Genomic DNA, 27,458 nt, shown 5'->3' with positions numbered 1-27,458 from the left:
CAAGACATTGGTAATACCGTGTTCAGTTCTGGTCATCCTATTACAGGAAGGATATTGTTAAACTAGAAAGAGTGCAGAAGAGATTCATGAGGCTGCTATCAGGACTTGACGGTCTGAGTAATAAGGAGAGATTGGATAGGCTGGGACTTTTTTCCCTGGAGCGTAGAAGGCTTAGGGGTGATCTTATAGAGGTCTATAAAATAATGATGAACACAGATAAGGTAGATAGTCAACATCTTTTCCCAAAGGTAGAGGAGTCTAGAACTAGAGTGCATAGGTTTAAAGTGAGAGGGGAGAGATACAAAAGAGACCAGAGGGGAAATCTTTTCGGTGAACATCTGGAACGAGCTGCCAGAGGCAGTGATAGAGGTGGGTACAATTTTTTCCTTTAAAAGCAGTTAGGCAGTTACATGGGCAGGGTGGGTATAGAGAGATATGGGCAAAATGCGGGCAAGTGGGACTAGCATAGTGATCAATACTGAGTGGCATGGACAAGCTGGGCCGAAGGGCCTGTATGACTCCATGACTCGAACTGACAAAAAGTTGTTCATCCTTACTTATCGGAGATCCAAGAGAAAGGTGCACCAAGTCCTCATCAGAGAGTTGTTCTGCCACACTAACATTATATGCTGAGGAACACCTTCACCGGCAAATGGGCAGACCCTCACACTTGTAAAGAATTGTTTTGACCAGGTAGCTAAATGGCATGGACCAGGATGGCAGACATTGACTCTGGCAACTGGAAGACAGTAACTGACGCAGGTATTTGGAGGCTAGCTGCTTGGAAGGGCATAGGAAGAGGTAAACAAAATCTGGCAGACCCCATTGCATCCTCCCAAGGACCTCCACACCATTCCTAAAGTGTAATGATCAGAACAGAAGGTTGCAAGGTTTTCCTGTCTCAACTTACTTAAAGGGCATTGTTACATAGGTAATTTCCTAATCTAAGGGACAGTTCTCAAAATAAGAGCAATTGAGAGGATTATAGTTTGAACAGATGCCACAAAGCTGGATGAGAGGATGAACTGTGAGGAGGATGCAGCGATCTTTCAGTGTGATTTGGACAAGTTGAGTGAATCGGCAAAAACAGGAAGGCAAATTATTATCTGAATGGCCACAAATTAGGATGGGGAATGTGAAAAGAGTCCTGGGTGTCCTTGAACACCGGTTGCTGAAGGTAAGCATTCAGGTGCAGCAGGCAGTAAAGAAGGTATATGGTACGTTGGTCTTCATAGCGAGAGGACTTGAATGCAGGAGCAGGGATGTCTTGCTGCAGGCCTTGGTGAGGGCACACCTGGAATATTGTGTACGGTTCTCTGAGGAAGAGTGTTCTTGCTATAGAAGGAGTGCAGTGAAGGTTTACCAGACTGTTTCTTGGGGTGGCAGGACTGATGTATGAGAAGAGATTGAGTAAGTTATCATAGATCATAGAATTTACATCACAGAAGGAGGCAATTCGGCCCATCGAGTCTGCACCGGCCCTTGGAAATCGCACCCTACTTAAGCCCACACCTCCACCCTATCCCCGTAACCCCACCTAACCTTTTTTGGACACTGAGGGCAATTTAGCATGGCCAATTCACCTAACCTGCACATCTTTCGACTGTGGGAGGAAACCGGAGCACCCGGAGGAAACCCACGCAGACACGGGGAGAACAAGCAGGATTATATTCGCTGGAGTTCAGAAGAATGAGGGGGGAGTCTCGGAGAAACTATATAAAATTTTAACAGGACTAGACCGGGTAGATGCAAGAAGAATGTTCCCGATAGTGGGTGTGTCCAGAACCAGGGGCACAATTCTCCCCCAACGGCGCGATGTCCGCCAACTGGCGCCCAAAACGGCGCCAATCAGACGGGCATTGCGCCGCCCCAAAGGTGCGGAATGCTCCGCATCTTTGGGGGCCGAGCCCCAACATTGAGGGGCTAGGCTGGCGCCGGAGGGATTTCCGCCCCGCCAGCTGGCGGAAATGGCATTTGTTGCCCTGCCAGCTGGCGTGGAAATGACAACCCGGGCGGCGCATGCGCGGGAGCATCAGCGGCCACTGACAGTTTCCCGCGCATGCGCAGTGGGGAGAGTCTCTTCCGCCTCCGCCATGGTGGAGGCCGTTGCGGAGGCGGAAGGGAAAGAGTGCCCCCACGGCACAGGCCCGCCCGCGGATCGGTGGGCCCCGATCGCGGGCTAGGCCACCGTGGGGGCATCCCCCGGGGTCAGATCGCCCCACGCCCCCCCCAGGACTCCGGAGCCCGCCCACGTCGCCTTGTCCCGCCGGTAAATACCTACTTTAATTTACGCCGGCGGGACAGGCAATTTCTTGGCGGGACTTCGGCCCATCCGGGCCGGAGATTTGAGCGAGGGGGCCCGCCAACCGGCGCAGCCCGATTCCCACCCCCGCCCAATCTCCGGTACCGGAGACTTCGGCAACCAGCGGGGGCGGGATTCACGGCGGCCAGCGGCCATTCTCCGACCTGCTGGGGGGTCGGCGAATGACCCCCCAGACATCACAGTCTGAGGATACGGGGTAGTCCATTTAGGACTGAGATGAGGACAAAAGTCTTCACCCAGAGAGTGGTCAGCCTGTGGAATTTGCTACCACAGAAAGCAGTTGAGGCCAAAATACTTATTTTTTCAAGAATCAGTTAGATATAGCACTTGGGGAGAAAGGGATCAAAGGATATGGGGGACGCCGGGACCAGGCTATTGAGTTGGATGATTAGCCATAATCATAATGAACAGGGGAGCAGGCTCAAAGCACTGTTCCTGGTTTTATGTTTCTTTCTGCGATATTCTCCATTACTTTCATGAATTGAAATTATTTGGCCCTGGAGAATTACCGCTCTTTAATGCTGTATCTTCATTACTTTGCATAAGTTAATCTTGTTGAGTTCTTGGGGCAGCACGGTAGCATTGTGGATAGCACAATTGCTTCACAGCTCCAGGGTCCCAGGTTCGATTCCGGCTTGGGTCACTGTCTGCGGAGTCTGCACATCCTCCCCGTGTGTGCGTGGGTTTCCTCTGGGTGCTCCGGTTTCCTCCCACAGTTCAAAGATGTGCAGGTTAGGTGGATTGGCCATGATAAAATTGCCCTTAGTGTCCAAAATTGCCCTTAGTGTTGGCTGGGGTTACTGGGTTATGGGGAAAGGGTGGAGGTGTTGACCTTGGGTAGGGTGCTTTTTCCAAGACTCGATGGGCCAAATGGCCTCCTTCTGCACTGTAAATTCTATGATATGATTGTCCCTGATTCATTGTTCGTTTACTTGGGGTATTTTGCATACTGACCTCATCTACTGTAAATACTGATACGTAGTTATAATACCTCTGTTTTTAGTTGCTCCTTTGCTGAAAATGCTGCATGCAGTCTCTGTGCCCCGTGAATATCTCAACTTGCCCATTCATGAGCTCTAATTGGTAATGATTGAGGATTGTGCAAGATCTCACCCACTCTGGTTACATGGTCTGCACCAAGAACGGTCTCCTTCAGGAAACTGGCAAACCAGCTGCATTGACATTTTCAGATGAGATGCAGTCACATGTTTGGGGCGATGTGTTCATGGAAATGGAGGCTCTCAAAAAAAATGTGCAGTTCAAGGTTTTGGTTAGAATCAGGCAGGACATTTGCAGCATGCCATTGGGTTTAATTGGATTGGATTTGTTTATTGTCATGTGTACCGAGGTACAGTGAAAAGTGTTTTTCTGGAAGCAGCTCAACAGATCATTAAGTACATGGAAGGAAAAGGGAATAAAAGAAAATACATAATAGGGCAACACAAGGTATACAATGTAACTACATAAGCACCGGCATCGGATGAAGCACATAGGGGTGTAGTGTTAATGAGGTCAGTCCATAAGAGGGTCATTTCGGAGTCTGGTAATCTAAGAGATAGACACAGAAAGTTGGGTGCTAAGGTATAGAACTTCAGGTGGAAATCAGATTTTTTGGTGGGAGACGAATATAACGGATACAGCCTTGGAAATTAATTCTGATCCAATATTTCACATTAGCTGAATAGTTGAGTGGCACAGTGAAATGAAGAGTGCCAGAGGAGCAGTAATCCTAGGTGTCATTAATATACTTTGAAAATGAAACTGTTTTTATGCTTCCTGTATTTGAATTAAAGTGTGCTATCTATGTATATTTCCACAGATGCGGATTACAAATTATCACTATGCTTTATGTGATTATAAAACAGACAACATGCTACATGCCCTGCACCATGAAAGCAGAACTGGGTACATCTTCACACAATTTTGCAAAGAAACAGGAAATCTGGTAAACAAAATATATCTTTGCATTAGTGCTCTTATTCTTTAACCAAAGAGAAAATGCTGGAAAATCTCAGTAGGTCTGGTAGCATCTGTAGAGAGAGAAAAGAGCTAACATTTCGAGCCCAGGTTACCCTTTGTCAAACTTTGTCATCTGGACTCAAAACGTGAGCTCTTTTGTCTCCCTACAGATGCTGTCAGGCCTGCTGAGATTTTCCTGAATTTTCTCTTTGGTTTCAGCATCCACAGTAATTTGCTTTTTTCCACTCTTAGTCTTTAATCGGTTTGAGAACAAAATTAAATTGTGACTTCCGTAGCATAAAGGGTTAACAGATGGGACAAACTAATGTTTTTTAAATTCATTTACGGGATGTGGGCATCACTGGTTATGCCAGCATTTATTGTCCGTCCCTAGTTGCCCTTCAGATAATGGTGGTGAGCTGCCTTATTGAATCGTTGCAGTCCATGTGTTGTAGGTATACCCACAGTTCTGTTAGAGAGGGAATTCCAGAATTTTGACTCAGGGACAGTGAAGGAACAGCAATATATTTCCAAGTCAGGATGTTGGTGAGTGACTTGAAGGGGAACCTCCAGGTGATGGTGTTTGCAGTGTCTGCTGCTCTTGTCCTTATAGGTAGTAGTGGTTGTGAGTTTGGAATTTGGTGAGTTCATGCAGTGCACCTTGTAGATGGTACACACTACTGCCACTGTTTGTTATGTGTCCACCCTGCTATCAGTTCAGCACTTTAATGATCGGAGCGCCTCATTTAAAGGCCACCCCTGCACTAACCTGACATACTTGCCACTGGGCAGTCACGGCGGTGAAAGCTAAAAGGCATACTGCCCCAAATTTTACTGTGGCTTCCCTGGAGTGTCTACTGAATGCAACGGAAGTCCGTCGGGAAGTGATCTGCCAGTCCTCTGGGTTAACACCTACCAGCAAGATTACCAATCCAGCATGGTAGGTGGTGGCAGCGCTTGCCAGCCCTAATGCCTTGCAGAAGAAACCAGCTATCTAACACAGAAAGAAGATGAATGATCTCCGTTCTGCCAGGTTAAGTCACTCGTCTAATCACTCTCAGCTCACACACTCAGCACGCACCCACAGGAATGTCACTCACTGCCAGCTCCAGGGATACCAAAACCCACTTTCCCGCACTCATTTTTGTCTCCATTGTGGGCCATGTCTTCATCACCTTGCTGCTCTCACTCACCATCCAATAATTGCCAGACATCCTTACCACCTGCCCTGGCACACGCATTCAGTGTACACTCTTTCCATCTGTTTACATGCAGGAAAAATTGGCTTTTTTAAGGGGATCAGGGGTTATCGGGTGAAGACAGGAGAATAGGGATGAGAAAAATATCAGCCATGATTGAATGGCAGAGCAGACTCAATGGGCCAAGTGGCCTAATTTTGCTCCTATGTCTTATGGTCTTATGGCTTACAACAAAAAGGAGAGATCCCAGTCAGGCAGATGGATGCTAGAGCTGAAGGTTCTCATGGACCTTCAGAAGAGAACCCTCCAGCTGGCCTGGGTGGATGCTGACAACTCCTGTGCTGATGGTGAGATTGGCAGTGATAAACTAAGTGAGGATCCAGCACTGCACCATCCGTCGGACAACAATGCTGTGAGTGTTTTCTCCTGTTTCAAAAGGCATCTGTCACACGCTAATGACCTCTCATTTCTGTCGCAGGCACATCTGGCAAACCAGGTACTTGACTCCAGCCACGAGAGCTGTCCGGAAGCAGAATTCACTGACCCCTATATTGAAGACCCGTCACAGCGCTCATCTGCACGCTCCATTAGGGATCACAACCTGGTGAGCTCAGCATACTTTCAGATCCACAGCAGGCAGAGGCAGCGATGCTCCAGGGTGCTAGAACTCTGATGTTGGCTGGAGGTCAGGAATCTGCTGACAAGGTGCCACATAGGAGACTGTTAAATAAGTTAAGAGCCCATGGTGTTAAGGGTAAGATCCTGGCATGGATAGAGGAATGGCTGACTGGCAGAAGGCAGAGAGTGGGGACAAAGGGTTCTCTTTCAGGATGGCAGCCGGTGACTGGTGGTGTGCCTCAGGGGTCTGTGCTGGGACCACAACTTTTTACAATATACATTAATGATCTGGAAGAAGGAACTGAAGGCACTGTTGCTAGGTTTGCAGATGATACAAAGATCTGTAGAGGGACAGGTAGTATTGAGGAAGCAGGTGGACTGCAGAAGTACTTGGACAGGCTAGAAGAGTGGGCAAAGACGTGGCAGATGGAATACAATGTGGAAAAGTGTGAGGTTAAGCACTTTGGAAGAAGAAATGGAGGTATTGACTTTTTTAAAATGGGGAAATGTTCAGGAAATCAGAAGCACAAAGGGACTGAGAGTCCTTGTTCACAATTCTCTTAACGTGCAGGTTCAATCAGCAGTTAGGAAGGCAAATGCAAAGTTAGCATTCAAGTCGAGGGCTAGAATACAAGACCAGGGATGTACTCCTGAGGCTATATAAGGTCTGGTCAGACCCCATTTGGAGTATTGTGAGCAGTTTTGGGCCCCGTATCTAAGTAAGGATGCGCTGGCTTTGGAAAGAGTCCAGAGGAGGTTCACAAGAATGATACCTGGAATGAAGAGCTTGTTGTATGAGGAACGGTTGAGGACTGTGGTCTATACTCATTAGAGTTTAGAAGGATGAGGGGGTATCTTTTTGAAACTTACAGGATACAGTGAGGCCTGGATAAAGTGGACGTGGAGATGATGTTTTCACTTGTCGGTAAAACTAGAAGCAGAGGACACAATCTCGGATTAAAGGGACGATTCATTAAAACAGAGATGAAGAGGAATTTCTTCAGCCAGAGGGTGGTGAATCTGTGGGACACTTTGCCGCAGAAGGCTGTGGAGGCGAATTCACTGAGTGTTTTTAAGACAGAGATAGATAGATTCTTGATCAATAAGGGGATCAGGGGTTATGGGGAGAAGGCAGGAGAATGGGGATGAGAAAAATATCAGCTATGATGGAATGGCGGAGCAGACACGATGGGCCGAGTGACCTAATTCTGCTCCTATGTCTTATGGTCTTATATCTTTGGCCTCGGTTATGCCTCAGTTGCTGGAGCTCCAAAGACGAACATCAGGAAGGGATGTCTGCTACACTGAAAGGCAGAATGGAGCTTTCTGTCTGACAAGATAGTGCTGACACTCCAACGCAACAATGAAATGAAATGAATGAAATGAAAATCGCTTATTGTCACAAGTAGGCTTCAAATGAAGTTACTGTGAAAAGCCCCTAGTCGCCACATTCCAGCGCCTGTTCGGGGAGGCTGGTACGGGAATTGAACCGTGCTGCTGGCCTGCCTTGGTCTGCTTTCAAAGCCAGCGATTTAGCCCTGTGCTAAACCAGCCCCTGGCAACAATGCCAACACAGCTAGGATAGCGGCTGCCACTGATAGCGTGAACCAAGACTTTTGTCCTGCCCTGCTGCAAAACATGTACTCCATGGTGCAGGCACTTGCTGGGATCCACGAGTGCCAACACTGATAGTGCTTCTTGAGCTCGCACTAGCTTCTCCTCTATCCCAAAAAGGAAATCGGGGGGCCTTCACCAACCATAGGGAGGAGGATCAGCTGATGCACACTGGAGAGCCATCTACCTAAGCGACTCTGGGAGTATCCTGCCCATCAGAACCCCCTCTTCCTGTAACTGCTTCAGCTCCAGTCCTCTGTCTGAGGAGAGTGGTAGTAGGATCACAAAATCAGGCTGAGGCCTTCCAGGTCTCAGTCCTCCAGAGGAAGCCTGCCACATGATCCCAGACAACAGAGCATGGCAGACAGCAGGCTGCCTTCACCTCCACTGTGGACGTTGGGGACGCATCAATACACAGCAGCAGAGTTAGAAAGCTCCAGTTGCACAGTGTGGGCATGGGCTTTCAGCACTTGTAAGTAACATTCACCTCTGTAAATAAGTTCTCAATAATTAAAACCTCTGTATGATGAGTTGTGTTCCTGTAGTCCTCACCTTAGAACTGGATTCTTGCACCAGAAAAAGGCAGGGTGCTCAGTCCAGGGGTTCCCCCATGTGTTTTGTGCAAGGTTGCCAGCACTTTGGTGGCGGTGACGGAACATACCAGTCATGCCTGTTTCTTGTTGCAAATGAGGATGTCTTCCACAACGTACAGGGCATGCGACACCCATTTGAGTCATTGTCCATGTGTGTTCTCTGTACCATATGAGCTGCAGTTGACCCCGCTATCCCATTTGTCTCTGGATCCGGTGATACTAAACCTCAAGGGTACAGCTCGCGAAGGATGACTTCAGATCAGAAGGTGAAACCTTCCTGGGGCATCGCCATGATATGACCCTCAACTTTGAGAGCAAGTGAGCTGCCATAAGGCAGACAGGAGTCAGATATTCACAGAAGCTTTGTGAGGATATATGCATTGTCCCAACTGCAATTCATCACCACACTCCTGTAATGTGGGGACGATGGACAACTATTGCGTCCCTGTAACAGGAGCCTTATCACTGAGAGTGGATGTTGGCATCAGTCACATGGGAGCGAATTGCTCACAGAAGGAAAGTGAAGATATTGGGATGTCCTTACTGTAGGTCCTTATCATTCTCCACGAATCTAGCTGCCATTGTACATCTGTGCATCATCCTACCAAACGCCTGTATCAGATAATGACATTATAAAAAAGAGGAATGGGAAAAGGTGCCTGGAACTCGCTGCTGGAGGACCTAGTGGAAGCAGATATGCAAGTGCCATTTAAGGGGCGTCTTTAGAAATACATGAACAGGATGGGAGTAGAGAGATTCGGACCCTGAAAGTGTAGAAGGTTTTAGGATAGACGGGCAGCATAGTCGGCGCAGGCCTGGAGGGCAGAAGGGCCTGTTACTGTGCTATACTTTTCTTTGTTTTCTTGTTAAAAGGACTAGCCTTAAGGTTTTGTACTTGAACATGTGGAGCATTCAAAATAAAATGGATGAATTAGTTGCGCAGATAGATGTAAGGGATATGATATGGTTGGAATTATAGTTGGGATGGAGTCATGACTCAAAAATGAGCATGGATTACAACTAAACATTGAGGGTTACTCAGTTCTTAGGAAGTAAAGGTAGAAAGGAAAAGGTTGTGAAGTTACATCGTTAATTAAAGAAGATATTGATACAATTGAGGAAAGATATTAGTACAGATGATGAGGAATCTCTGGGTCGAGTTAAGAAACATAATGGGGCAAAAATATTCGTAGGGTTGGTGTATAGACCAACAAACTAGTCGTAATGTTGAGAATAGCATTGGACAGGAAAACAGAGATACATACAATAAAGGAACAACTGTGATTATGGTTGACTTTAATCTGCATATAGATTGGGTGAGTCAAATTAGTCACAGTACAATAGAGGAGGAATTTCTGGAGTACATATAGGATGGTTTTCTGGACCAATATGTTGAGGAACCAACAAGGGAACAGGCCATTTAGGACTGGGGATTTGTTGGAATCTGTAATTGAAAGAATCTTAACTCCTGGCTGGCTCGCCAATGTTAGAATCTTGAATTTGAAAGAATGTTAACTCCTGGCTGGCTCGCCAATTGTTGAGAATCTTTAATTTGAAGGGATCTTAACCTGCCGAACTACCCCAAGTTTGGGGGAAGCTTAGTTGATGAATCAAAGTCCTGGCGCAATATGACAAGTTGTAAGATTTGTAATATTTCTGGACTATGCCAAGTTGTTGGATTCCTAGTGTTATTCGACTGTAAAGTTGAAGGAATTTATATCATTTCTGCTATTCGGTTACCAGTAGCACTTTGCGAATACTGGGACTCAGCAGAAACTTCAGTTAAAACTTCTCAGGTGCCAAAAAGAATTGTTTTATTTGTAGTTGCTTGATTACAATTTGAAAGTCATTTAAAAGGCAATTCGTAGACAATTCGGAGCTTTCAGAGAATTACAGACATTGGGCGAGATTCTCCGACCCCCCACTGGGTTGGAGAATCGCCGGGGGCTGGCATGAATCCCGCCCCCGCCGGTTGCCGAAGTCTCCGGCACCGGATATTCGGCGGGGGCGGGAATCGCGGTGCGCCGGTTGGCGGGCCACCCCCGCAATTCTCCGGCCCAGATGGGCCGAAGTCCCGCCGCTAAAATGCCTGTCCCGCCGGTGTAAATTAAACCACCTACCTTACTGGCGGGACAAGGCGGAGCGGGCGGGCTCCGGGGTCCTGGGGGGGGCGCGGGGCGATCTGGCCCCGGGGGGTTCCCCCACGGTGGCCTGGCCCGTGATCGGGGCCCACCGATCCGCGGGCGGGCCTGTGCCGTGGGGGCACTCTTTCCCTTCCGCCTCCGCCACGGTCTCCACCATGGCGGAGGCAGAAGAGACTCCCTCCACTGCGCATGCGTGGGAAGCTGTCAGCGGCCGCTGACGCTCCCGTGCATGCGCCGCCCGGAGATGTCATTTCCGCGCCAGCTGGCGGGGCACCAAAGGCCTTTTCCGCCAGCTGGTGGGGTGGAAATTAGTCCGGCGCCGACCTAGCCCCTCAAGGTTGGGGCTCGGCCCCCAAAGATGCGGAGCATTCCGCACCTTTGGGGCGGCGCGATGCCCATCTGATTTGCGCCGTTTTGGGCGCCAGTCGACGGACATCGCGCCGTTTCCGGAGAATTTCGCCCATTATCTTTTTTGCTTAGGCAGACAGCTCGAAAGTAACTTTTAAAAGGTCAAAGTCTGGCAATGAAACATGAAAAGAGAGAGAGAGCTAATCTTCAACTAAACTCAAACTCAAAGTCAAAAGTACACTACATCACTGACACAGACTAACAGACTGACAGAACCCCCAAAAGACAAAACTAAAATGACTGGCGGAAACTTTTCAGTTATACACTTTCATATCTGTCTTAAGTCATCTAATCACACCCCAATATAATCCTAATTGGTTTGGGTTAGACTCAAACACATTTGATTTGATGGCAAGCCGTCCATCTTCAATGTGCAACATCAGCTTTTAATTGTTTCATGTCTTCATGTTATGGAATGTGATATTCTGACCAACAAAAACTGGGACTTTTGCTGACTTAGCTGTTATCTGCATTGTGAACAATGGTGCCTTCATGTTGCTATGGTATTCAGTCCTTGTCCTTGACAATTAGCACAAGCAGTGTCAAATTGTCTTGCAACTGTGCTGTTTTAATGTCACACTGTCTTTGAAAATATGCATTTGCCAGAACAACAGACCTCAGTAAAAGTGAATTATGCTGTATAAATGGGTATACGGGCAGCACGGTAGCCTTGTGGATAGCACAATTGCTTCACAGCTCCAGGGTCCCAGGTTCGATTCCGGCTTGGGTCACTGTCTGTGCGGAGTCTGCACGTCCTCCCCGTGTGTGCGTGGGTTTCCTCCGGGTGCTCCGGTTTCCTCCCACAGTCCAAAGATGTGCAGGTTAGGTGGATTGGCCATGATAAATTGCCCTTAGTGTCCAAAATTGCCCTTAGTGTTGGGTGTGGTTACTGGGTTATGGGGATAGGGTGGAGGTGTTGACTTTGGGTAGGGTGCTCTTTCCAAGAGCCGGTGCAGACTCGATGGGCCGAATGGCCTCCTTCTGCACTGTAAATTCTATGATATTCATCTATGATGATTTATAACTGGGGCTTAATATTTATGCTTAAACAGCTATCTTTTACCTATACTAGTTGTATTTGAAATACCTGGCTTCTACAGTATTGTGCAATGAGAGAGGATTAGTTGGCAATCTAGTGAGAGAACCCATGGGGATGAGTGACCATAATATGATACAATTCTTTATCAAGGTGGATAGTGAGTTAGGTGATTCTGAGACCAGGCTCCTGAACCTCAATAAAGGGAACTGTGATGGTATGAGGCATGAGCTGGCTATGGCAGGCTGGGAAACATTACTGAAAGGAAGGACAGTGGACAGGCAATGGCAGACATTCAAGGAACGAATAGGTGCACTCCAAAAGTTGTTTATTCCTATTTGATGTAAGAGTAGAAAGGGAACTGTGGCCAAACCATGGCTTGCAAAGGAAATTAGAGATGGTATTAGATTCAAATAAGAGGCATACAAATTAGCAAGAAAAAGCAATAAATCTTGAGGATTGGGAACAATTTAAAATTCAGTAAAGATGGACCAAGGGATTGATTAAGAAAGGGAAAATACAATTTGAAAAGAAACTTGAGGGGAACGTACAAACTGACTGTAAAAGTTTCTATATGTAGTATGTAAAGAGAAAAAGACCGATTAAAATGAATTAGGACCCTTACAGTCAGAAACCTTAAAATTTCATAAGGTTTCCCATGGTAGGCTTATGCACATTTGATAAGGTTCCCCATGGTAGGCTTATGCACATTTGATAAGGTTCCCCATGATAGGCTTATGCACATTTGATAAGGTTCCCCATGGTAGGCTTATGCAGAAAGTAAGGAGGCATGGGATAGTGGGGAATTTGGCCAGTTAGATAACGAATTGGCTAACCGATAGAAGTCAGAGAGTGGTGGTGGATGGCAAATATTCAGCCTGGATCCCAGTTACCAGTGGCGTACCGCAGGGATCAGTTCTGGGTCCTCTGTTGTTTGTGATTTTCATTAATGACTTGGATGAGGGAGTTGAAGGGTGAGTCAGTAAATTTGCAGATGATACGAAGATTGGTGGAGTTGTGGATAGGGAGGAGGGCTATTATCGGCTGCAAAGAGACATGGATAGGATGCAGAGCTGGGCTGAGAAGTGGCAGATGGAGTTTAACCCTGAAAAGTGTGAGGTTGTCCATTTTGGAAGGACAAATATGAATGCGGAATACAGGGTTAACGGTAGAGTTCTTGGCAATGTGGAGGAGCAGAGAGATCTTGGGGTCTATGTTCATAGATCTTTGAAAGTTGCCACTCAGGTGGATAGTGCTGTGAAGAAGGCCTATGGTGTGCTAGCGTTCATTAACAGAGGGATTGAATTTAAGAGCCGTGAGATGATGATGCAGCTGTACAAAACCTTGGTAAGGCCACATTTGGAGTACTGTGTGCTGTTCTGGTCGCCTCATTTTAGGAAGGATGTGGAAGCTTTGGAAAAGGTGCAAAGGAGATTTACCTGGATGTTGCCTGGAATGGAGAGTAGGTCTTACGAGAAAAGGTTGAGGGTGCTAGGCCTTTTCTCATTAGAACGGAGAAGGATGAGGGGCGACTTGATAGAGGTTTATAAGGTGATCAGGGGAATAGATAAAGTAGACAGTCAGAGACTTTTTCCCCGGGTGGAACAAACCATTACAAGGGGACATAAATTTTAGGTGAATGGTGGAAGATATAGGGGGGATGTCAGAGGTAGGTTCTTTACCCAGAGAGTAGTGGGGGCATGGAATGCACTGCCTGTGGAAGTAGTTGAGTCGGAAACATTAGGAACCTTCAAGCGGCTATTGGATAGGTACATGGATTATGGTAGAATAATGGGGTGTAGATTAATTTGTTCTTAATCTAGGACAAACGTTTGGCACAACATTGTGGGCTGAAGGGCCTGTTCTGTGCTGTATTGTTCTATGTTCTAAAGGGGGAGATTCATAATGGGGAACAAAGAAATGGCTGAGGACCCCAACTGTTCACATAATGTATTAATCATTTGGGCGATGGAACTAAATGCATTATCTCCAAATTTGCAGATGATACAAAGTTGGGTGGGAGGATGAGCTGTGAGGAGGATGCAGAGATGCTTCAGTGGGATTCAGACAGGCTGAGTGCAAATGCATGGCAGATGTAGTATAATGTGGATAAATGTGAGCTTATCTGCTTCGGTAGCAAAATTAGGAAGGCAAATTATTATTTGAATGGGTATAAATTGAGAGAGGTGGCTACTCAGCGAAAACTTGGTTCCCTCATGCATCGGTCGCAGAAAGTAAGCGGGCAGGTACAACAAACAGTAAAGAAGGCAAATGGCATGTTAGTTTTCGTAGCGAGAGGACTTGAGTATAGGAATAGAGATGTTTCACTGCAATTGTATTAGGCATTGGTAAGGCCATACCTGGAGTATTGTGTGCAATTTTGGTGTCCTTATCTGAGGAAAAATATTCTTTCTATGGCAGGTGTGCAACAAACATTTGCCAGGCTAGTTCCTGGAATGGCAGGCCTGTCATATTAGGAGAGACTAAGTCAGTTAGGATTATATTTATTGGAATTGAGAAGAGAGGGGATCTCATAGAAACTTACAAAATTCTAACAGGATTAAACAGGGTAGATTCAGGAAGAATGTTCCCAATGGCGGGGAGTCCAGAACTAAGGGCCATAGTTTGAGGATAAGGAATAAACCTTTTAGGACTGAGGTGAGGAGAACTTTCTTCACCCAGAGAGCGGTGACTACCCAGAACATAGTTGAGGCCAACACCTTGTGTAATTTCAAGAAGGAATTGGATATCGCTCTTGGGGCTATAGGGATAAAGGGATATCTGTGGAAGGCTGGATCAGGGTATTGAACTTGATGCATCAGCCATGATCATAATAAATGGCGGAGGAGCATCGAAGGGCCGAATGGCCGCCTCCTGCTTCTATTTTGTATACATGTTTCTATGTATCCTCTCCTTTGAGGACCTCCTTATCCTCCTCTTTCAGTGTCCTCCTCATCAGTGGAAATGTGCCACACTTTCATCTCCTCCTCAGGCAGTTCTTCCCCCGTTGCAGCACCAGGTTGTAGAGAGCGTGTCAAGCGATTACAATGAGTGACACCCTCTGTGGATCGTACTGCAGGGCTCCACCAGACCAGTTTAGGCTCCAAAACTTATTTGCAGTATTTCAAAGGTCTGCTCCACCAAAGAGTAAGTTGGAGCATGAGCCTCATTGGACCTTGTCTCAGCTATACTCTGTGGCCTCCGCCAAGGCAACATCAGCCATGTCCTCAGTGGTTGACCGTTGTCCCCGAGGAGCCAACCATCCAGCCACTGTGGAAATTGTGAAAAATGGGAGTCGCTAGACTCGGGCATGTCAACTTTGTTACAGCTGAATGGTGTCAGCTGCAACAGGATTATTATCTCTGACATTTCTTTCCATTAGCCTTACCCTTGTCAATATTCTGCCACCAGAAGTGCCCCGTGCCCCAGAATTGTGTGGAACTGTCAGTACATGAGGACTTCCTACCACCAATGCACTGTCCATGCTCCCTTTCCCTCTGAGGCCCTGAGTGAGGAAGGGAATGACTGCGCCAAACTTTCAAGCCACTGTACTTTCCGCTGATCTTGTAAACCTGTCCGATGCTGCAGATGAGATTTCAAATCAGACTCTGTGAGATATTGTTGTGGGCCCATTGCGTGAGTTTCTTCTGAAATGGCGGGGTTGAAACCTTCTGCAGTGGCTTAAAAAGTTAAAGGGCGCGGTCCATTGGAAAAATTTCATTTGTGGTGGGTTTTTCCAAGAGTTTCCCTCCGACGCTGTCGGCGAGTTCCCCCCCTACTTTGTCGCCGAGATTCCCCCTGACTCTGTCGGCGGGTTCCCCCCCCGACTCTGTTGGCGAGTTTCCCCCCCCCGACTCTGTTGGCGAGTTTCCCCCCCGACTCTGTCGCTGAGTTTCCCCCCGACTCTGTCGGCGAGTTTCCCCCCCGACTCTGTCGGCGAGTTTCCCCCCGACTCTGTCGGCGAGTTTCCCCCCGACTCTGTCGGCGAGTTTCCCCCCGACTCTGTCGGCGAGTTTCCCCCCGACTCTGTCGGCGAGTTTCCCCCCGACTCTGTCGGCGAGTTTCCCCCCCGACTCTGTCGGCGAGTTTCCCCCCGACTCTGTCGGCGAGTTTCCCCCCGACTCTGTCGGCGAGTTTCCCCCCCGACTCTGTCGGCGAGTTTCCCCCCGACTCTGTCGGCGAGTTTCCCCCCGACTCTGTCGGCGAGTTTCCCCCCGACTCTGTCGGCGAGTTTCCCCCCGACTCTGTCGGCGAGTTTCCCCCCGACTCTGTCGGCGAGTTTCCCCCCGACTCTGTCGGCGAGTTTCCCCCCGACTCTGTCGGCGAGTTTCCCCCCGACTCTGTCGGCGAGTTTCCCCCCGACTCTGTCTGCGATACGAGTGAGTAGACCTCCCTCCGAGAATTTCCGCACCCACACGGGCATCCTCCTCCCAACTCTCCATGCGACCCCCAACCCTCCCTCACCCCCCTCTCCCTTCAACACCCCCCCCACCCTTTCTTCACACCAATAATTCCCACCACTGTGAACCATGCATGTGACTAATGATGCCCTTTCTGAATCTCCTGAGGAAAAGCCCTCCCAGAACCATTGGGATAGGGCCCAGACTGGTGTTTGGATGCCGGACATAAGAATCTTCACCTCCTTTGAGGAGTGAGCCCTGGAGGTGACTGGGATGGCCGAGGACACTGTGGTCACCAACGTGGAGGCTGGCGGACGCCGCAAAGGTGAGGAACCACCAGGCAGCCGAAGAACCTGTCAAACTCGAGTGGTTGTTGCCTTACTGACTGACCCACCCCTCCCACTGACCACATGTCCATTCTCCTGCAGGTCCTCCAGCCGACGGCTCCAGCCCATCCCGGTTGGCACCCTTTCCAGCCTCCCAGGAGACCACCTCAGAGGTGAGCTCCGAGGAAGACAAGATTGAGGCGGCGCAGCTGTCATCCCCACCCTCAACCAGCGCAGATACACATACCTTGGTGGGAAATGTTAGTGGTCAGGCTCCTGGAGCACAATCTAGTGAACCATACAGTTGCTGATGCATATCAGGTGGAGTCAGGACCCCCAGGCGAGACAGCAGTCAGAGGTCTGCTGGACCTTAGGGTGTGGCCAGGACATTCAGAGGGAAATGTCAACGACTCTCCAGCAGGTCCATTGCCGATTGGAGGAGTCCCAAAGTCTATGGGCGCAGGCGATGTCACTGGCAATGCGTGGCACTGAGGCCAACATTCCTTGGGTGGCGACCGCAGTGGAGAGCCTGGTGCTCGACGTCGGCACCATTAGTGGAGGTGTCCAAGGTGTTCCGCAGCAGTGACAGCTATGGCTGAGGGTCTCGGCAGAATGTTCGCCTCGCTGGGGGATGCCGCCTTGTACCAGGCTGATCTTGATGAGGTTCTGCGGGACATGTAACGCTCTCAGATGGGAATGGTCGAGGCGCTGCGGAGCTTGTCCCAGTTGCAGGTGGTCATTACAGAGGCGCTGCAGAGCATATCTCAGTCACCGAGGATCATCGCCGACGGCATAGTCATGATGGTGCTGACCATGCGGTACCGCCAGGGCTGGCAGAGCCAGATGTTACAGGGACAGCGAGGCTTGAACCAACTGTCCCTCCGTCCCATAGTGAATCCCAGGGCCCTATGGGCCACCGGGTAGGAGGAGGGGGCACTGAGTGTCAACCTGGACCCGTCCCATGGAGTGGCGATGGTGACCACCAGCTCCCGGAGTTCCACCCTTCTATTGAGGCCGCGTTTCACAGTCAGCACATGATACAGGGCCCCAGAGGACATCACAGGCTACGGGATGTGGTATACAGCTGGCTGCCTTCCCCTCTAATGTGCATCCTGGGGACACACCTAGTAGTAGAGCTAGGAAGGCCAAGGATATCGAGGATCACTGAGGGCACCGGGGGAGGGGAGGGGGCTGGCGGGCATGTAGGTAGGGGGTGAGGAGGGGGAGTGCTGAGGATGCTGCAGCCATCTGGAGAGTGGGGAATTGTTACACAACAAACATGATGCCCCTGTCAATACCTTCCACAATGTGGGCCCCCTCCAAACCCTTGGCCCATTTCTACAGGCATCACCCCCTCCCTTAGTCACTCACCCACCCTCTGGCCATGCACATGTCCCCAGAGCTGTGTCCCAATCACTGGGTGTTTCGATGTTGACTGCTGTGTGTGTGGTGTTGTCTCCCACAGTGTTCATGCACAATGTCATGCATCAAGGTGTGATTGGGATGCTAGGCAATGACTCCCACGTGCTACATAGCCCACCTACCCATGGGAATCCACTTTGATTGTGTGAAGTGCTCACTTAACCACAATTGCCAATTCCCCATTAGCAATAGCCTTCAGCCACACGGCCAGAGGCTTCGGCAGTCGATGGGGGTTAAGGATGGTCGGTGTTGCAGACGGGCAGGGACAAGGGTCTCCCCTGGAACAGGTGCACACGATCCAAGGATTTGCATGGTGGTGCTGTGCGTGGTAGCCCCCAGCACCTCCCCTCCCTCACCCCCACCCTCCCATACTGGCCCACCCTGTGGGTGGTCCCCCACGTCCAGCCGAGGGTCCCCTAACCCCTGCCGAACACTGGGGCGGCAAACCCTCGGCTCTGCCTCTGAGAAAATATGGCTACTCAATCTCGCCTCCCCTCAGAAGCCCTTCCGCCAGATTCACGCTTTTCAAAAGAAGTACGAAGCGTCGCCAGCGTGACCACTTGCTGGGGAGGCCGATGAATGATGGGAGGCCGTTGGATAAGGTGTGGTTCTCGTTAATTGTATGGAAATAGGCCTTAAGTGGTGATAATTGATTTCTCGCCGCGCTACAGCGAGAATCCTGCTCTTAAATGTTGATGCCGGGCAGGATTAATGGAGGTCTATGATAGCAAAACTGGAACCACACCTGGAACAATTCAATGACGGTTAAGAGTCTGGCACTGGCGCCACGTGGAATAAAATCGATTCTAATGGGAAACCGTGCCGGATTCTCCGGGTTCGGAAATGACATTCAGGAGGCTGAAAAGCTGCAGCCACAAATATACAAACTTCACTCCTCGCACACGCCATCCCAGCCAACAAGATGGCAGCAAGACACGCGGACCCGAGATTCACCGCGCGGAATTGGAGATCCTGCTTGGCGCCATGAAGAGGAGGCGGGCGGCGCTGTACTCAAGAGGTCAGAAGGAGGCAGCAAGCCGCTGTTCGCCGGTCCTGAGCACAGGTGGCGGAGGTGGTCAGTGCCATGGGCAACTCCATCCAGACAGGCCAGTAGCGCTGGAAAAAACTGCATGACCTCCTCAGGGCGGCCAGGGTGATTAGTCAGCACTGTGCGCCTGGCACCAAACCCTCCTCCACCCAGAGGGCGGCCAAACTCCCACCCTGCACAACTTGCCAGCACATATGCCGGCCTCCATGGCCGGGTTCTCTGCCGCTGAAGCCACCAGCTACCTATCCACTGGGCTATTCGTATTCAGTTTCAACCACAACCCCATGTGTTGAGCACCGACGAGGATGAGGCATCTTGATCGACCCACCTCCCGTGATACCTCTGAGCTCGAGCCCGGGGAAGACACCGACTTCCCATTACAGCTGTCTCCAATGCCCACCACCCTCCCACAGGTACTCACCTGCGAAGAGACTACTGGGGCATCATCTGGTGTGCACCATACATATGCTGCATTGCATCAGGTGGAGGTAGGAACCGCCGAGGGGGCGGACAGTCGGAGGGTGGGCCGACCCAAGGGATTAGCTGCTGTCCAGATGGACTTTGGGCTTCTGGACGGACGGTCCCATTGATTGTGGTGATGCAGGGGCAGAGCCATGGACTGAATGAGCGGTGTCGGCAAGCATCAGCAGTTGGAGGGGTCCAACCGTGTGCAGGAGCAGGAGGTAATGCCCATCATACGTGCCACCCAGACCATTACAACACAGGTAGCGTCCGTAGTGGAGGCCTTGGGAGGGGGGGCAAGGTTTCAGCCATGGGTATGTCCAAGGCCAGGGGAAATGTCTGCAGGCACTGGCTGAGACGTGTTATATTACCCTTTGTGGTAATATGTTATTATTCTTTGCCTTTGATCCAGAATGGTCCATTGAGTTGATGATAAAGAAACCACCAATCTTTAGATTAAAGCAAAACTAATTTATTGAATAACGATTAATTAAATAAAGTTCGAACAACACTACTGAGCAATAACTACTAATAAAGTAAGGTTGTTTCTGATTAACAGTAATCTATAATCTATTATTTACCAATGATGTCCTCACGTTAACACTCTAATCTAAACTATTCCTCGTGCTGTGATCAATACTTCTCCTTTTCTAACTGCTGCTAATCTACCCAGCAGTCCCTGTAGTCTGATATTTAGACTGGCAACTGGTGGTGCCCTCTAGTGTTTGAATTACACTGAGATGTAATAATTAACCCTTCACTGGCATACCTGTGTGCATACCAATACATCCCCCCCTTTTTTTTGCATTTCTTTTCTATATACAACAAAGGAAAAAATGTATAACATTATTACAATACATGTTACGTATATAACTTTGAAACGTAGTGAAAAATCAATAAGGAAAAGGTTCAGTAGGAACAATTCACTAAGCGCGTCTGTCCTGAAGTATTTTTCCTGTGCTTGTGGTATCGATTCTGTGTGTCATTTGCCTTAAAAACTAGTTTGCTTTTTTGTCTTGGAGCAAATACGTTGGCGTGATATTTGTTTTGTCTGAACAATGTCCATGTGATGTTTCTACTCCTGGCATTGTTTTGGACTGTGCTGTCAAGTTGTCCTTCAGTTGCGGAGACCTACCATTGTGTACAGTTCGTTGTTCCATAGTTTCTGTTTTTGTGCTGAAGAATTGTTTCTTGTGGACTGTTAAGAGTCATTTCAAAACGTTTTAATATCAGTGTCCTTTGTATTATTTGATGTTTTGTTGCACTTAATGATTTCAGGTTCCTGTGAATGATCTGATGTATCGTTGATCTTGGTGACATCAGTCATTTCTGGTTGATCCGATGTATGTAGGGTTTCTTGGTGCTCCTCTTCTGGAGGTAACTTCTCCAAGAAGTCATTTTCTTGTAGGTTGTTTAGAGTAGATGTGGTTTCAATTGATTCATTTGTTGTTTTACTTTGATTGTCATGTTCTTTCGTGCAATCAAGCTGAGATCTGTCAGCATCGCTGTTGTCTTGCACATCTTGTATGTTAATTGTGATCACATTGTCACTATTCGCAAAGACGGTGGGTAAACATTCATAGTCTTCTGTTTGTTGTTGATCAAATAAGATGGATAGACCTTCATAGTTTTCTTCTTGATTAAATAAGCTAGAAAGACCTTCTTGCATTACTCTCGCATTGGAGTCTTTCATTGCTTCCACTCTTGAGTCTGTCATTGCTCTCTGTGAAGTCTTCCATCGCTCTCTGTGGAGTCTTTCATCACTCTCTCTGTAGAGTTGTTCAGTGCTCTCTCTGAGAAGTCATTCAGTGCTCTCTGTGTTTTCTTCTTGTTCATTTGACAGGCTACTGTCATCCATTGTATCAATGATCTGCCATTCCATCAAGGTACTGGATTCATCTGCCATTAGTACAGTGGTGTTTAGCTTTTCAACCATGTTGCTAATACTATGATGATCATATCCAAATATCTCAGCCATGTCTGAGTAATATTCTTCAATGTAGTATTGATCATCTTTAGTAACAGATCTGTTGACAATTTCTTGTTGCTTTGTGCAAACATTTTGTTCCGTAGTGCTGAAAAAGTTTTCTTCAACTGTTTGTTGAAATTCAGGCAATGTTCTGCCTTCCGAGATAAAGAAAACTTGTGTTTTGTGCCTTTAAAACTGTTTTTTAAAATTTTTTGGGCAGTTTCCCTTTAAGTGGGTGCGTTCAAAATGTTCTGACATTATGACGCTCGTGACATCATGCGTAATCTTCGATTGAGCATGCGCAAATCGATCGTCTTCATGAGTGCACTTTTTTCAACAGCGCATGTGCAGCTTCTCGCGCATGCACAGAATGGTATTTTTCCGGCTTGCGTCTTTTTTTTGGAAGTGCGCATGTGCACACTTCCATGTGCACACCCATGCAGAACGGTCAGAATCGTAATTGCGTGTTTTTTTCGGATGCGCTTGCGCACATTCGTCTTTTTGAGCGCGATTAATTTTCAACTGCGCCATAGCTTCAACGGAGTGAAAATTGTCTTTACTTTGACGATTAAACAGTTTGGCACATCTATTTTTAGGTTGTTTCCTCACATTGTACATTCTAATCGATTCCTGATACTGCAATTTTTGTTTCTTTTGCAGTCTTTTGATGAGCTCTTCATTACTTCAAAATAATGATCAAATTTTTTAACTTCCAGTTCAAAGTTTTTTTTAAATCGGCATCATTCTCAAAATGGAATGTGTTTTATACTTCTATGGCCTGTTGCCCAGCCATTAGTAATAATAAGGCAGTTTTTCCACTCATCTCTGGCAGTTTCTAGATTAGAGGATGAGAGGTAGAGTTGAAACTCCGGTTTAAACTCTCGCCAGTTTACATTACGATTACCGTTCATCCGGAGTCGTTGTGGAGTGTGAGGTTTCTCCATCAGTCCTGGATTCGTCGATGTCTCACAGTAACAGGTCTTTGGTGCTTTGAAATTTGAATTGTTTCTTAGTTTTCTTTACTAGATCCTTACTAAACTATCTAGATAGCTACAGTAGACACACTTGGTACCATGTTATATTACCCTTTGTGGTAATATGTCATTATTCTTTGCCTTTTGATTCAGAATGGTCCGTTGAGTTGATGATAAAGAAAGCACCAATCTTTAGATTAAAGCAAAACTAAGGTATTGAATAACGATTAATTAAATAAAGTTTGCACACACTACTGAGCTATAACTATTAATAAAGTAAGGTTGTATCTGAGTAACAGTAATCTTGTCATGTAGGAGTACCTTTAAGAAATGGGTGTTTAAGAAATTTACCTTTAAGAAATGGGGTTTATTAGTGGTGTCAGAGAGTGGGTGGAGCTGGGCTCTCTGTCAGCTTTTTTACTTGCGTTTTAGGCTGTTTGCTGCAGGGTGTGTTTTAGTTTCGTTTTCAGTGTTGGAGCTGAAGCCAGACAGAGCGGGTGTACTGTTGATCTCTCTGCCATGAAAAGAATATCTCTTGATCATTTGATGAATTCAGAATTATAAATGTTTTCAGTATTGAATGTAAACCTGATGTGCTTCTGTTAAAAGGTGTTTCTTCTGTCTTCTGGATGTTGTTTGGGAAGTTATTAAGGATTACTTAGTGTTGTATTCTTTGGGGGTTGTATTTGAATTGATGGTTGCTAAGATGTTCACTGTATGTTTCAAAAAGGTTAACTTGAGTTCATAGAATAAACATTGTTTTGCTTTAAAAACTACTTTTCCATTTCTGCTGTACCATGCCTGTAGAGTAGGCAGTGTGCTCCCCATACCACAATCTATTAAAGGTTATGTGTCAGGTGAACTCCATAATACACTTTGGGGTTCTCTAAACATTGGCCCATAACAATCTATAATCTAGTATTTACTAATGATGTCCTTGTGTTAACACTCTCTCTAATCTAAACTACTCCTCGTGCTGTGGTCAATACTTCTCCTTTGTTAACTGCTACTAATCTACCCAGCAGTCCCTGTGGTCTGATATTTATACTGTGAACTGGTGGTGCCCTCTAGTGTTTGAATTGCACTGAGATGTAATAATTAACCCTTCGCTGGTGTACCTATTTACATATCATTACAAGAGGGAGATGGCGCAGTCACTGGCTGATGTGGCACAAACCTTCCTCAGGTGAATGAAGAGGTGGGTTCCAGAAACACATATAGACACAATCAATAATGTAAGACGATACTTTTTAATACGAGTCTTTGTAGGTAATTAAGTCTTTACAGGTCCTGGCGGAGTGACTGGAGAGAGGGATAATCACAGGTTAAAGAGGTGTGAATTGTCTCAAGACAGGACAATTGGTAGGGTTTTGCAAGCCCAGGCCAGATAGGTTGGGGGGTGGGGGGGTGGGGAGAATGTAATGCGACATGAATCCAAGGTCCCAGTTGAGGCTGTACTCATGTGTGCGGAACTTGGCTATCAGTTTCTGCTTGACAATTCTGCGTTGTCGCGCGTCCTGAAGGCCGCCTTGGAGAACGCTTACCCAAAGATGCCCTTGACTGCTGAAGTGTTCCCCGACTGGAAGGGAACATTCCTGCCTGGCGATTGTCACGCGATGTCCATTCATCCTGTCATGTGAGAGTACCTTTAAGAAATGGGTGTTTAAGAAATGTACCTTTAAGAAATGGGTGTTTATCAGTGATGTCAGAGAGTGGGTGGAGCCGGGCTGTCTGTCAGATTTTTACTTTCGTTTTAGGCTGTTTGCTGCAGGGTGTGTTTTAGTTTTCTTTTCAGAGCTGGATAGCTGCAGTCACAGCCAGAAGGGGTATTCGTCTCTCTCTCTAATCTAAAAATTGTAAATCGATCCTTTGGTGATTTAAAACTAATTAGTGCTCTCAGTAGTGACTTTAACCTGATGTGCCTCTGTTTAAAGGTTTTTTAAAAGTCTTATGGATGTTAAAAGGACAGCTTAAGGATTACATAGTGTTGTATTCCTTGGGGGTTGTATTTGAATTAATGGTTGCTAAGATGTTCACTGTATGTTTTAAAAAGGTTAACTTGAGTTCATAGAATAAACATTGTTTTGCTTTTAAATATACTTTTCCATTTCTGCTGTACCACACCTGTAGAGTGGGCTGTGTACTCCCCATACCACAATCTATTAAAAGTTGTGGGTCAGGTGAACTCCATGAAACACTTTGGGGTTCTCTAAAGCCTGACCCATAACAATCCGTTGTCGCAGCATCTGCATAATCTCGCCAATGTACCACGCCTTGCGACATCCTTTCCTGCAGCATATGAGGTAGACAACGTTGGTCGAGTCGCATGAGTTATGTAATGCGTACTGGTGGGTGGAGTTCTCTCGTGTAATGGTGGTATCCGTGTCGATGATCTGGCACATCTTGCAGAAGTTGCCATGGTAGGGTTGTGTGGTGTCGTGGTCACTTCTCCTGAAGGTTGGGTAGTTTGCTGCAAATAATGGTCTGTTTGAGGTTGCACAGTTGTTTGAAGGCAAATAGTGGGGGGATGGGATGGCCTTGGCAAGATGTTCGTCTTCATTGATGACATGTTGAAGGCTGCAAAGAAGATGTCATAGTTTCTCCACTCCTGGGAAGTACTAGATGACGAAGTGTACTCTGTCAGTTGTGTTCTGTGTTTGTCTTCTGAGGAGGTTGGTGTGTGTTTTGCTGTGGCGCGTTAGAACTGTCGATCAATGAGAATGTAACAGACATCTACAGACAACGGAATACGGCGCTCGACTCATCGATCGACAATGGATAGACATTGTGGGTAGGATTGGCCTGGGTACTCACTGCACTGGTGTCCTACACACATCAGCCCAGGGATTCAATGGGACCCTGTGATGGAACGGCCAGCTCACATATCGGGATTACCCAGGTGGACAGTGGAAAGTGCTACCTTGTGCAGGAATCAGATGTTGTCAAATGGTGCAGAGCACCATCGCTCATCCCAGAACTGGTTGTCATCGTCCTGGAATCCCATGGGCCAAATGTGCTTTTTCTGCCATCCCAGGACCTGTGCACCACAGTGAGGCAAGTAGGAATCAAGGAGGGGCTTGTAAACGGGGGATTGAGCAAAGGGGGGTGTCGCATGGAGGGTGTTCATGGGAGGGAGTAGTGGGGGGGGCGGGGGGGAGTGGAGGAAAGTCTCTCTCGTAAGAAAATCATCTCGGCAGGACACAATGGCTGGATTTGCAGATCCTGCAAAGGGAGATGTCAACACGTCTGCGTAAGCATTGTCCCTTCCTGCCCTGTACACGATGCAGTCCTGATACATTGACAATGCAAATACCCAATGCATTTTTGCTGAGGACATGGGAGGAATGTATTCTGAATCGCTGAAAAGGCTGATCAACACCTATGGTCATTACATATGGTGAGAAAATGATCATAGAAGTACTGATGAAATCTTTTCACTTCAAAAACGATAGCTAGACCTTCTTTGTCCAACTTTGAATATCCCTTTTTGGTCTTTGTCAGCATTTTAGATGAGTCGGACCCATCCTCCATTAAATAAGAAACTACAGTTCCCACATACACGTTTGAGGCAGCACATAACAGGATTAATTACCTGTCTGACTCAAAATAGACTAGCAGATCAGCCAATTTCAGCAGTGCTTTCACATCTTTGAAAGCCTACTTTGTTACAGACTCCCACTTCCATGCGGTTTCTTTGTGCACAAAAAGGCACAGTGGAACCAACACTGCAGATAGGCCTGCCAAAAACTATCCGTAATAGTTTATCAAACCTACAAATGACCTGAGCCCAGCAATATTCCTATGCTCCAGAGCTTCCATAACCGCTTGGACTTTCCCATCTACAGAAAATAAGACTTGGGCAAGAACCCTGTGGCCTCGATCCTCTCACCCTGTGGCCTCGATCCTCTCTACAGTTGGTGCATGAAATTGCTGTTTTGATCTAGCATTAACAGGTGGGGGGATTCATCTCATCTCAGGCCAATTTAACAGAGCAATTTGAAATTCACTCCCAGTGAGCCAGAAAAGACACATTCAGAGTGAGACACATCGAAGAGTGAGTTGGGAATTTGAAGCTGGGTGGGGAGGAGGTGCTTTTTATCCCTTTATTTGTTACACTAAATTTCCAGGGAGTGGCCTTGCCCTGCTGCAGGTGACTACAAGGGAGAGAATTGATTGGTGAGGCAGGTAAGGCAGGTAAGTCCTTCATAGCGGGAGCGGAGCTGAGCGGGAGAAATCGGGCCTGCAGTCTGAGGAGGTAAGTATTATTTGTGTCCGTGTCTCTGAGCGGGAGAAATCGGGACTGCAGTGAGAAAGTCAGTGGTGTTTGTGTGGCTCTGAGCGGGAGTAATCGGGACTGCAGTCCGAGGAGGGAAATTATATTTGTGTCTGTGTCTCTGAGCGGGAGAAACTGAGACTACAGTCTGAGGAGCAAAGTGGGTTTTGTGTCTGTCTCTGAGCGGGAGAAATCGAGACTGCAGTCTGAGAAGGCAAGTGGTATTTGTGTCTTTCTCTGAGCGGGAGAAATCGGGATTGCAGTGTGAAGGTCAGTGATATTTGTGTCTGTGTCTCTGAGCGGGAGAAATCGGGATTGCAGTGAGAAGGTCAGTGGTATTTGTGTCTGTGTCTCTGAGGGGGATAAATCGGGACTGCAGTCTGAGAAGGTCAGTGGTGTTTGTGTCTGTGTCTCTGAGCGGGAGAAATCGGGACTGCAGTCTGAGAAGGTCAGTGGTGTTTGTGTCTGTGTCTCTGAGCGGGAGAAATCAGGACTGCAGTGAGAAGGTCAGTAATATTTGTGTCTGTGTCTCTGAGCGGGAGAAATCGGGATTGCAGTGAGAAGGTCAGTGGTGTTTGTGTCTGTGTCTCTGAGCGGGAGAAATCGGGACTGCAGTCTGAGAAGGTCAGTGGTGTTTGTGTCTGTGTCTCTGAGCGGGAGAAATCAGGACTGCAGTGAGAAGGTCAGTAA

General features: G+C 47.5%; 1 protein-coding gene across 2 annotated transcripts in view; it reads left to right on the top strand.

Moving 5' to 3' along the window:
- The window catches only part of LOC140385316 (regulator of G-protein signaling 22-like), a 689,200-nt gene that overhangs the window by 491,747 nt on the left and 169,995 nt on the right, over window positions 1-27,458 (top strand). Inside the window, exons 13-14 of one of the 2 annotated variants that reach the window (XM_072467373.1) lie at window positions 4,143-4,268; window positions 5,960-6,085. In XM_072467373.1, the coding sequence (XP_072323474.1) occupies window positions 4,143-4,268; window positions 5,960-6,085 (252 nt within the window). The remainder of the gene's footprint in view (window positions 1-4,142; window positions 4,269-5,959; window positions 6,086-27,458) is intronic. The other variant, XM_072467374.1, reaches the window with a different exon arrangement.

This window comes from Scyliorhinus torazame, chromosome 11, assembly GCF_047496885.1.
Source record: "Scyliorhinus torazame isolate Kashiwa2021f chromosome 11, sScyTor2.1, whole genome shotgun sequence".
Taxonomy (NCBI): Eukaryota; Metazoa; Chordata; class Chondrichthyes; order Carcharhiniformes; family Scyliorhinidae; genus Scyliorhinus; species Scyliorhinus torazame.
This window is presented reverse-complemented; position numbering and strand designations above follow the sequence as displayed.